General features: G+C 39.0%; 1 protein-coding gene across 17 annotated transcripts in view; it reads right to left on the reverse strand.

Moving 5' to 3' along the window:
* CNTN4 (contactin 4) overlaps positions 1–12,506 on the reverse strand; it is a 909,482-nt gene continuing 896,976 nt past the window's right edge. For 16 of the 17 annotated variants that reach the window (XM_025984656.2, XM_072720378.1, XM_025984647.2 and 13 more), the window contains 6 exons: positions 12,092–12,326; positions 11,507–11,619; positions 10,771–10,957; positions 10,226–10,338; positions 4,516–4,684; positions 1–1,816 (listed from right to left, as the gene is read on the reverse strand). In XM_025984656.2, coding sequence (XP_025840441.1) covers positions 1,716–1,816; positions 4,516–4,684; positions 10,226–10,338; positions 10,771–10,957; positions 11,507–11,619; positions 12,092–12,326 — 918 coding nt within the window. In that variant the 3' untranslated portion in view covers positions 1–1,715. Of the gene's footprint in view, positions 1,817–4,515; positions 4,685–7,178; positions 9,039–9,436; positions 10,339–10,770; positions 10,958–11,506; positions 11,620–12,091; positions 12,327–12,506 lie in introns of those variants that run through there. The other variant, XR_011994334.1, reaches the window with a different exon arrangement.

The raw sequence follows: 12,506 nt of genomic DNA on the forward strand, positions 1-12,506 counted from the left end.
TTTACAAATGACAGAATATTTATTAACAATACCTTTAAAAAAAGATTACATATGCTAGATCACTGGTAAATATCATTTACACTGGGGTTGGGGACTACCTGGGGTGTCATTTTTTTCCATTCATTTTATTGTTTTGTTGATTTTTTTGTGTGTGTAATTTTAAGTTTTGTTTTATTTTAACATAGAAGTAACCATATCAAACTAAGAAAGGAACACAGCTTGAAATACTGACAATATTTTTTCTGGTTACCGCCCTAGTTTTTACACAAGTGGAATCCTGATTATGACTTTATTGGATAAATATAGCTAGAAGGTTGAAAAGTTAACTTATATTATTTTTAAGCAAAAATGACAAATTACAGGCAAATTTGAGCTCTCTGAGAAAGAAGAAAAGGTGGCAGAGTGTTACATGTGAAAATTTTTATAGAAAATTTCATTGCCTTTTATATGCACTGTTCCACAAGTGTCAGCTTACAAAACCTCCCCCATTATAACAAATAGTTCTTTTCATAAGAATATGTTTTTCTGATATTGTCATTTTCCAATGTGTCATTTTAAGACTTAGAAGGTAAAGCTTATAAAGCAACTAAGCTACCTACTGTAAAACAGGATAATCATCAAGATAACATACAGTTATACTAAAGAGCTTTTATAGTGTCATGAAAAAATTCTTCACAGCAACTATTTGCTGAAATAGGAGAAATTTGCCAAATTCCATACATGATTTTGAGTCAAAAGAAGGGTTCTATTATTAAAGACATACACATATATAAAGAAATTATGAATCTATCAACAGAGAATTACCTGTTTAAAAAATGTACATTCAAGACAGATACACTTAAAGATAGTAAAATTATCTTTTAGCCTTTGAAAGACTTTGTTGACTATAGTCACTTTTGGTCTATGTTACTACTGGATATGTAACTTGAAATTCAATGTCTAAGATAATGCTACTACAAAGACGATGCTAACTTAGTTGAATGAAAAGAAAGTCTTACTGTACAATGCTAATTTCAGGGATGGGAATATTGCACAAGGTACCTCTTGGGCAGTTAGTTTAGGTTTTGAGTTTGCAGCCATTCCTGAAACCATCTTGAGTTGTGTTGAACAACAAAATTCACAACAGGGTGGGAAAATATATTGTACATGTCAAAAGGACTTGATTCAATGCATTAATCATCCAGTGGGTCATTTACATACAGTAGCCTTGAGTTGCAGACCAAATCTTCAGTGGTTCTGCCACTAAATCCTTGTAAAACTGTACAAGTAACTTGTACTTTATTTACCAAGATGAGTTTCAAACTCTTTCTCTAAAGGAAATAGTCTCAAATAATAATTGTATGATTGTGTTGCCCATAGCATTTTACAGCAGAGGAAAAAATTAATATCTACATTTCATGTTAACTTTAAAAAATTCTATAAAACACTAAATATATAATAAAAAATATGCATATAAGGACATATGTAAACTGCTTTGGTAACATCATATTACAGATGTCTTCAGTGCATTGCAGAGTTTCCAAAGAAACTTCAGACAAAGCTAGATTTGCTTTGAGGAAGTACTGTATAATGCCATTCCTAAAGAAGCAAAAAACATTTTTTTTCCAGTAATAAGATGTACTTGAACAACAATATTACTTAGTACTGGGTGTCTTCAAAACAACTAGCTAAATGTTGCTTATATTATAAACAGCAAGTCCTTTAGATAACTTTTGTCATAAACTGGACCTGGCTGTGAGGGAAATCATGATCGTGCTGATGGCTGACAGCGTACATGCATTTGAAGTGGAAGGCCCGGCTCCTCTTGCATAGGCATCTGAAAAGAGAGAATAAATTTACTTGGTATTGCTTCACTCTGGCTATGAGAGAGAGCAAGGCCACAGAGTTTCTGGCAACAACCGAACTGGCTAGATTCTACTGGAAAGAACAATTTCCTAGTGACTTTTTATTTTATTTTATTTTTTTCCTAGTGACTTTTTTTTTTTTTTTCCTAGTGACTTTTTAATATCAGTTCTATGACTACCTAGCTAGGAGCCTTAAGAGTAGGTTATGCGACATCTTTGGACCTACCTCCATTGATGCATTTGCAAAATGAGGATGTCTATATCTAATGTGAGAAGAAACTTCAATATTACTAATAACTTTACTAATAAATAGTATACCAATGATGCAGCAAAATAAAAGTTGCCGCTCCCTTTTTAACTCTACCTTTACTTTGGGCATAGAGCAAAGGGACACGTGATTCTTAGAAAACCCTTAAACACATCTGGTATTTAACAGATTTACACTATTTAACAGATGAGGAAATTAGGGCCCAGAGAAATATGATAACTTGTCTAAAATCAACCAGTTAGTAAGTAGCTGAATTGGGATTCAAATCATGTCTGTCTAAATATATCCTTTTTTCCCAACAAAATACTATCAATCCTTGTAAATAAAACCTTTTCTTATAGGTCTTACATTTTTCATAGTAACAGATTACCAACTGTTATTTGAGATTTCTCTAAGATTCTGAGATCTTTGACCAATAAAATGGACAATCTTTTGAGGGAGAGAACATTTTTCTTTTCAGTTACACCCTTAGCATCTAATATCGATTATATCAATAAAATTGCTTAAGATATGCTTTTGTAATGAATCAAACCAAGAACCACCATTCTAAAAAAAATTCCTTGTAATGATAAGGAAGCATGAAGTCAGATTTAACAGCGTGAGATAAATTAACCCCTAAACAAACCCCAATCTTGTGTTTGTGGCTTGGTGATTACTTCCACATCTTTGGTTTCACACTTCTGGTTCCCTTTGATAGAATTTACAGCCCCTGCTTTAGTAAGGTATAGAATCCAGTTCTTCCCAGTTTTTTTAAAAGACAAAAATGCTGGGGTACCTGGGTGGCACAGTTGGTTAAGTGACTGACTCCTGATTTCAGCTCAGGTCATGATCTTGGGGTTGTGAGACAGAGCCCTGCTTGGAACTCTGGGGTGGGCATGGAGCCTGCTTAACATTTTCTCTTCCTTTCTTCCTCTGCCCTCCTCCGCCCCCAAAGGACAAAAATGCCTTCAGTGTTTGTGTGGGGAAAAAAAGGTGCAGTAAATATAAACTTCATCTGGAAATTGGCAAATCACTCCTGAGTTGGGAGCATGGCTTATAGCTTCAGGGTCCCCAAGAGGTCTTGTCATATTTGTCAGATGTTAGCAAATTCTTATTCAGGGAAAGGTAAAATGACCAATGAACATTTTCTTTTTTTAAAAAAATTTATTATTTATTTATTTATTTATTTATTTATTTATTTATCTATCATTTTCTTTTCTGGCTGGAAGCATCCAAATTTTACAGATACAGTTAAAATTGCTTCGTGGATGCTTTATTGTAACATGGTATCAGCAAGACAGGCTAAACCCTTTCCTTATCTGGAAAATAATGGACACTTAGCAGAGTGTCTGAAAATCAGGATGCTTTGGTGAGAATTTTGCCCATGACTTAAAATATCATGTCTCCACTGATGACTTGAAAATGTGTATCTCCAGCTCCTTATCTCCAGACAAATTCAAAAGCCAATGAAAATCTACACTTAGATATCTAACTGCAATCTTTTTTTTTTTCATTGCGGTAAAATACACATAACATAAAAGTTACCATTTTAGCTATTTTAAAGTGGAAAATTTAGTGGCAGGAAGTATACTATGACATTATTCAACCAGCACCACTATCTAGTTCCAGAACCTTTTCATCACCCCGAGTGGAAACCCACTACCCATTCAGCTGCAACTCATACCACTGGTCAGCCACTATGAATCACTAATCTGGTTTCTGTCTCTATGTATTTCTTTTTCTATTTTTTTTTAAATAAATGAAGTCATAACAGAATAAAAAAGAGTATGCTGCTGAGATATTTGCAAACATAGTATTTCAAAAACAAGATTGAATATATTTGCTCAAAAAAAGAATATTCTCATATACTGTCCAGTCTTTGTAAGCAAAGATAAAGTAAATAATAAATCCAGATTTTGTAAACAAAATATTAACTATATAGAGACATGTGTATTTATGTACATGTTACATACACATTCAAAATTAATAGTGTCAAGTTCAAAATATTTTCAGCCACAGACACTGAGTTACATTGTTTGGCTAAAGATAAATTGCTATGGCATTTTAAAGAACCCTTTGCTTTTTTCTCCTGAGTCATGTTTTTAACTATCTCAGCTGTAATTTTGCAGTTATGGTAGATGCAAACCACACATGTCCACATGGGAAAACCTGTGTGATGAATTTGGGGCTGCTTTAATCTTATTTCTGATTGGCAACTGATTAAATTAGTCAAAATTAGTCAAATTGTCTTCTTGTGAAACTGCTTGTCATTAGCAAACATCAGTTGTCTAATGAAAGGGAATAGTACTTCCCATTATGATAGAAGCCTTTCTTTGTGGGCTTCACCTTGTCCAGGCCCAGACTCCTTGGGAAGACTTCAGAGATATATAAGGCAGGGGGAGGGGAAGAAAAAGACGATCTTACTTGATATCTTTGGAATTCGAATCTGTTCACTGCTGCTGCCATCTCCTCCGTCACTGAATGGCTTTATTTCTATTATATAATCTTCATCAAAAGGCAGAGAAAGCTCCACTGATGTTTTATTTGTCTCAATGACAGATGTGCTGCTTTGTCTGTTCCATCTGTACAAGACCTGGCAATACAGAAAGAACAGGTGTCACCTGCTATCCTTACAAAGGCCCCAAAGATGGAGCACTCATTTTTTTTCTCACCTCTGGGCATCAGCAAAATGTGCGAACACTGAGGTTGTCAGGCTGCCCACACATGCTTGGGAGGCTCATTTATAGTAAAGAGCACATCTGCAGTCACCATTTCATTATGAAGAGAGAGTTTGCAGGACCCCGCAGCATGGGGAGGGGGGCAGTATCAGCCGACCAATACACCGTGTGCCTCACATAGTCACTAGAAGGCTCAGGTAACACACCTGGAAAATGAATTCCTCTTGGAGGCCATAGAGAGCTCAGTTACACGTGACGGGCTTTGGCATCAGAATCAACTTGACCACTGTGTGGACTATAGTCCTCTTTATAATCTGAGCTTCACTTTCCTCATCTGTGGATGAGGAAACAATGACGCCCACCTTGTTGGGATATTTTCAAGATTGCATAAGGATTGAACGTAAGTGAAGGACTTGCCTCAAAGGAAGCATGTAAGACATAGTATTTATGACGGCTTAAATGGGACAAGAGACAAATATACTTGGCAAAGGTGAGAAGCACAAGGCAGGAATCATGTATTATTATTATTATTGTGAATACTTTGGAGAAAGCACATTTCAGCACAGGGAGAGGATCTCAGAAAGGCAAGGGCAGTAACTCCCTTGTCCTCCCTAGGAATCCCTTTCTGAGCCCTGTGGAAAACAGGGGATATTACGTGTCAATCCCTGTCACTCCAGAAGTGTCTGCAGCTTCAACAGTGCCTCTCATGTTTCCCTTCTTGGCCTCTCCTGGATGGGAGTCTGGGTAGGTGGCTCATTTGATGAGGTACCCAACTATGTCTCCTGAAAACATATCCACCTGCCTGGAACTGCCTATTCCGATTGCCATCACCATCAACTCCAATCAGAATCAAAATACAAAAGCCTGGACAAGTGCATCTGCCTTTTAGGATGTAATAACTGTGATGATAACTATTATACAAATACTTTCTGATGGTGACTATGATCTAGGCATCTTATCGACATCACCATGTTTATCTCTCACAACAGCTGGACAACACAGGCATTATTATTCCTTGCCACAGATGAGAAAAACAGAGGCTGGGTGATGTCATAGAGCTGGTAAGTGTCAAGATGAGCCTCAACTCCTACTCACAATCATCCAATACTTCCAGTTTCTCCTGGTAGTGAGAAGCATAGATTTGGGTAAGATCAGTGCTTCTCAGCCCTGGCTGTGTGACAAAAATCACTTGGGGGACATGTAAAATACTGATGCTCTAGTCCAGTGGTTCTCAACAGGGTGGGAGTAGTGGAAGGGCAATTTTGCTCCTCTCCCCCAGGGGGCATTTGGCAATGTCAGCTGACATTTTTGGTTGTCACAACACATGCTACTGTTTAATGGGTGGGGGCTGAGGATATTGCAAAACATCCTACAACACAGAGGTTAGTCCCTACACTGAGCATCATCCAGCTCAAAATGGTGAAAGTAAGGAGGCTCAGAAAGCCTGCTATGGCTCCACTCCAGAGTTAGACTCCGCAGAGGTGGGGTTGAAGCTGTGGTACTTAAAAAAAGAGTCTGATGTGATGTTAATGTGGCTGGAAATCCTGGATTAGATCAGGGATCTAACCTGAGTGTGCATCAGAATTGCCTGGGGTGGGCTTGTCGAAACACAGATCACTGGACCCCACCCCAGAGTTTCCGATTTGGTAGATCTGAAGTTAGACCTGAAAATCTCCATTTCGAACAAGTTCTCAGATAATGCCACTGCCTCTGGTTCAGAAGCCACACTTTCAGAACCATAAGATTAGAGCACATATCAAAATTCTGATCTGCTGAAGTTAAAGACATAAGGCCACTCTAGTATTGCAATAAAAACCAAACACATACTCAAATTCATAACATTCCCTTAAAACAGTATGGATCCCATTTGTTCCCTGGCATTTCATCACCTTAATTTATATCTCTCTAATACAAGGTGGAAAACACAATTTCCTTAAGGTGGAAAGATTCATAAACGTCCTCCTTCCTTCTCCAGAGCATCAGTTGTATCAAACTCGGCATCCCCTCGTTAACGATCAAGCTCAAATAAATCCTCAGGCACATTCAGGAGTGTCAAAGCGTCTCATCACAGCCCTTCAGGAACATGGGCTGGCTGATGGGATGCAAGGGCACATCTGGCTTTGAGGAATAAATTGCTTCTTTGATTTACCTCTGGTCCTTGCCAGAGCACAGAGAATTCAACCAGTTTCAAATATAAATCCAAAAGAAACACTTCCAGGAAAAAGCAGCCCTGTTATCAGCACCGCTTATCAGTGTAATATTAGGGACTGTGTTGGTAAAACCTGTATTTATACCAAAAACTCGGTTCATCTGATTGACTTGAAGGCTGTGCTTGCATTTCATATAATCCAGGGTGGAAGACAGGGAGGAAGAGTGGATTCATGGGAATAATGATAACAGTAGCAAACATTTTTTAGTACTTACTCTGTGTTTGAACACCGTGTGTTCTTTTTTCTTTTTAATGACAAGTAAGAGAAATTTAATTTTTTGTTCTTATCACATTAGGCAGTATCAACAACCTGAAATTACTTCAGTTATAGTCTATTTGTCAATGTCCAGGTGAAACATCAAAGTGGAGATGTGTCCGAAGTTATCAAAGTTGACAAGTTTTGCCTTGGGAATCAGTAAGAGTCACTGAAATGGAGCCATGGGATTTCCGATTTTCTCATCAGATGTAGATCAATATTTGCGGTGTCCAGACCATCAGCACCCAAAAAAGATAGTGAAGTCGCTGCCTACCAAAGGTGTGATTTCCCTGAACTTCAGTGACTCTTTGGGGATGGTCCTTAGAAGCACAGTCTGTGCTTCTGTTCTTGTAGCTGCAGTCCCTGGATATTTCTAACTCACTGAGACCCCCCCTCCCCACCCCCCATAATCAAGGCTAACAGTAGGACTCTCAGCTACTTGCCTGCAAACTGCATTTTCTCTGCTCCTTTGTCCTTCAGGGGACATCCCTGTACACTACAACAAACAAAATTGAGGTGTTTTTATGTTCTATGGCTGTTCCCACTCTTTGGCTACAGCCATCACAGTGGTCTGGCTTTCAAGACCACCACACCAGGGAGAAAGATGAGGCAGGGAGTACCTCAGGGTACCTAATTCTGTTATTTTGACCTGTGCTTGGATTCAAACACTATCCATGGAACCTGGCAGAGAACCTCTCCCCACTTCACCAACACAGACATATCCTCTGGAGCTGGAGATGTCCTCCTTATAAGCAATGACAGTTCTGTCACCACCTTCTACCAGGTTATGGGATATGTGGACTCTTTGATGCTGGAGAGCCTCACTGTAGTTTTAGAGGAATCTGCCTGACATCTTCAATCAGGCCAGCAAACACTATTATGTTTATGTACTAACACCATTACCTCTTGACGTAGGCACTGCTATCCTGATTTCAAAAATGAGGGCACTGAGACCTGAAGATGTTAAACAATTTTCCCAGGGTACCATGAATAGAAAAAGGTAGATTTAGCATTCAAACCCAGGCAGTCTGGGTCAACAGGCTATATTCTTAACTCAGCCTGGTTTGTCCATCATCTGTGTGGGAAAATTGTTTCCCCTCTCTGGTTTCTGTCTTTATGCTTGCAAAATAAGGAGGTTAGAGGGTAAAAAAATAATGGCCCATGGGTCACATCTGGCTTGCATATTTTAACTATTTGGCTCTTGTAGTGCTTATTTCATTTCATTTTATTTTGAGTTAGATGTCAACATTTAAAACCCTCCAAAAAATTATACTTGAAAAAAATATTGGGTTCTACTGAAAAACTGGAAGATATGGCCCTACTGAAGCCATTGCTTCTTTTGGACAATGAGAAAATCTCTAATTCATCACAGTCTAGTCCCTAATGTTTTCTGTTGTATCACATTGGCATGTGCCCACATTAGGACCTTTGCACATCTCGTTCACTGTGCTTGGAACACTCTTTCCCAGAGAGCTGCCTATCTTTCTCCCTTTTTCATTGTTCAACTGAAATATCTGAGCAAAAGTTCAGAGAAATATGAAGATACAAGAAAATTCCTCCTTTAATGCAGTCCTAAGAGGTTAAGTGATTTACTTAGAGTCACACAGTCAATAGAGGACCAAAATGTGGGTGTCCTATCTCTTAATACTGTATCCCAGGAGATCCTTCCAGAAGAGTTTGCTCTTTAAAAAAAAGGCCCAGTAGGGATGCCTGGATGGTTCAGTGGTTGAGTGTCTGCCTTTGGCTCAGGTCCTGATCCTGGGGTTCTGGGATTGTGTCCCGCATCAGGCTCCCTGCATGGAGCCTGCTTCTCCCTCTCCCTGTATCTCTGCCTCTCTCTCTCTCTCTCTATGTCTCTCGTGAATGAAAAAATAAAATCTTTAAAAAAAATTATAAAGGGCCCAGTAAAAGATCTGCAAATTAGTTTTTGGGGAATGTTTCTCTGTTGCCATGTGAATTAAAGAAAAGAAAAGGAATCCATGACAGAGAGCATTTTCCTGAATCTTTGTTTAATCATAATACCCAAGGTTCTACCACAAACTATGTCAACTCCCAGTTCCAACTCTGGTTTTATCAACTATTTTCCAACAATCCTGTGCTCTTTTTTTTTTTTTTTTTTTAATTTATGATAGTCACAGAGAGAGAAAGGGAGAGAGGCAGAGACATAGGCAGAGGGAGAAGCAGGCTCCATGCACCAGGAGCCCGATGTGGGAGCCCGATGTGGGACTCAATCCCGGGTCTTCAGGATCGCGCCCTGGGCCAAAGGCAGGCGCCAAACCGCTGCGCCACCCAGGGATCCCACAATCCTGTGCTCTTAAACTGATTCCTGACAGCATTGCCCATCTGCTATGCTCAACATCTCTGTGGAAAAATGCCACAAACCATAGCCTGCAGAATGATTCTATTTGGCCTACATTGCACTGCCTCAAATGTTGCTTAAAAGCAAAATAAAACAAGATATTAACAGCTGCTTTTAATTGTGGTACCAAGGTTATACACATTTTCTTTTCTAGCTCTTTAAATTCAGGCTAATTCTCTGGGATCAGGCCAATGAATCTTCTAAAACTTTCTTGCTCCTTTTTCTCTATAAAAATATCTCTAGCTTTAGAAACATGAACAAAAATGATTAACCATTAGTAATATTGTTGATTAAAAAAAAGACAACCAGCATAAGCACAAAACAAAGCTGACAGGAGAAATGGTAAAAAAAAAATGTGGTTCTTTGTGAGTTTTTGAAGACACAACCACAGGGTTTCCAACCATTTCTGATTGGCTCTGCCTGATTTCAAAGTTTAGGCAATTTTCTACATCCAGCCTATTACCACAAACTATTTATAAAACTCAGAGCACACCCTCTGGGGACATAGAGGCCTAGAGGGGTTGCAGGATGTCATCAGGGAAAGTGAGAACATAGTTCATATGATTTCCTGAGAAGAGACTGTTCTCACTAACAGCAGGATTAGGGACCTCTGCAAAAAAGAAATTACCCACTTTGTATCCTTTTACTTCCGACTCATTATCTAGGGCCTTCACTTGATCCCAATTCAGGATAATTTTGGAGTCCGATGAATTCCATATGATGTTTCCGGGGGGTTGACTTGGTGCTATAAAAAAATTAAGATATACGAAGTCACAGATTATTAAGTCTCAATGGATTCTGAGGAATATCTCCTTACTAGAATTCAAGAGTGGAGGCAATTTAATGGGCTATTGCACTAATATGTGTCTTCAAGGTCACTAAAATCTGACGAGATACAGCATTGCAAATGGAAAAAGATTCAGTTGGTCGCCTAACATTTATATCTAAAAGAAGTAGCCCTTCCCGGTGAGGAGAAAAACATTTATCTTTCTGTCCTCTGGAGCAATGAATTTTGCATGGTATTCGGAAAGGTTCAGTTAAAATACTAAGGTAAATTTGAATCCACATAATGATACCAATTAGTATGCAAATGATCGCTGGGAGGTGGGGATGAGGGAATGAACCGGGGATATGTTTGATGAATCCCTAAAATATTTCTGAGCAAGGATGTTCTTACGTGGCTTTCTGGTTGTCACATTGACCGTTGCACTGGACGGGCCTGTCCCTGCAGTATTATATGCCTTGACAGCTAAATGATACAGCGCGCTGCCTTTTAAATTGGTGATTTTTGTTGATGTCTGATTTCCGATTGTTCGTATTTTTCTAGCATTTTCTTCCTTGTCATCATGTCTCCAGTATTTAACCTGAGAAAATAAAAAGGAAGACCTTGGAAATTATACCTATTGGGGATATTTCCAATGTCATCAGCTGATTTATTTTTAAAAATGCAGATTCTTATCATGGAATTAATTTTTTATACCCACTCAGAAGTGGAGCCAAGGGCTTGGTATGCTCTGAGAACTTATCCACGATATGAAGGAAAAGGATGTTCTTAGCTTCATAGTGAGATGGAAAATTGGCACAACCATTGTTAGCTATTTCTCACTTGTCCCCCACATTTATTTTGAGCCCAAGTGATACTGCGTGTGTCAAAAGTCAAAGCTCCTTTTGCTAACCACTGATAAATGCTCAGACCTACATATATTTTGAAAAACATTTCTCGAGAGTAACAGAGAAAGGGTGATCTCATAGTGGAATGTTAGTGCTTCAATTAATGTCTACTAGAAGCCATTGTTCTCTGAAAGACATGCCTCTAACTGGGAATCTGAATCTTTTTCTTAATAGAGTGTGCCTTGAAGGTCTCGGTGAGGGGTGGACCTTTCCCAGACCCATTGTCCATATCTCTTGTTTACCTCGTAACCTTGTATCCGTCCTCTATTCTTCTCCATGGGGGAGGCCCAGAAAACTTCGATATCTGTGGCAGACAGACTTCTGGCAAAGATGCTGGCTGGTGGTTTGGTGGGTTCTACAGATGAGTATAGAAAAAGTAATTATTCTATCAGGTGCATCAGGATAGGCTTCTAGATACTGGTATTATAAGGAGTAAATAATCCATGGTTATACAACAGCCCTTAGTGATTACGACCCTAACCATCATTTTATAGAGAAGTCATAGTTAATAGCTGGAAGGGAGTGGTAAAGACAAAGTGCTTGGCTACTAAATTTGGGGGTAGGTGGAAAGGAAGTAATCCAGGACTGCTTAAATTTAAGCACCAAGTTTTTATAGCTAGCAATTTCATTAGTATGCATCCTTCTTAATTAGCATTTGTCATAGGTGAGAGTCCTAGTTACTGGATTATGGAAATAAGAGCATAAGAACAAAAGAAAGCTAACTGGCTTGACTAAAAGTCAGGAGAGTTGAGTGACAGTTCAGTCCTAAAATCATGAATATCTCCAAACTGAACAAATATCAAATGTATAGGCAGCATAAATCATACCTTCTTCTGCAGAATAGACTACTGTGGTGGGACTGAATGGGCCTTCGCCTTTATTGTTGAAGACGCCCACTTTAACCTCAAAGGGAGAGAAGGGGCGCACGCTCTCATTCCTGAACACATATCTGGAAGCATCAGCTGATGCCAGCACTGTCAGCATCCAGATCATTTTGCCATAGGGCCGGAAGGCCACCACATAGCCAAAGCCTCTGCCATTCTGTAATTCCTCAGGGACCGTCTGGTAAAGAAGGGAGATAGTCTTCAGAAACCACAGCAGTTTGATTCAAATGCTAAAATTGTTTTATTTCACCCTACCACCCAACATTCTTATATGCATTCTTCCCCACCTATCTTACTTTGGGTTTTCTCAAAAGACTAAGGTTTGGGGCTTGCCATCAGTCTACGTTAGCTATGGATG

The sequence above is a fragment of the Vulpes vulpes genome, chromosome 9 (genome assembly GCF_048418805.1).
Source record: "Vulpes vulpes isolate BD-2025 chromosome 9, VulVul3, whole genome shotgun sequence".
In the NCBI taxonomy this organism is placed as follows: domain Eukaryota; kingdom Metazoa; phylum Chordata; class Mammalia; order Carnivora; family Canidae; genus Vulpes; species Vulpes vulpes.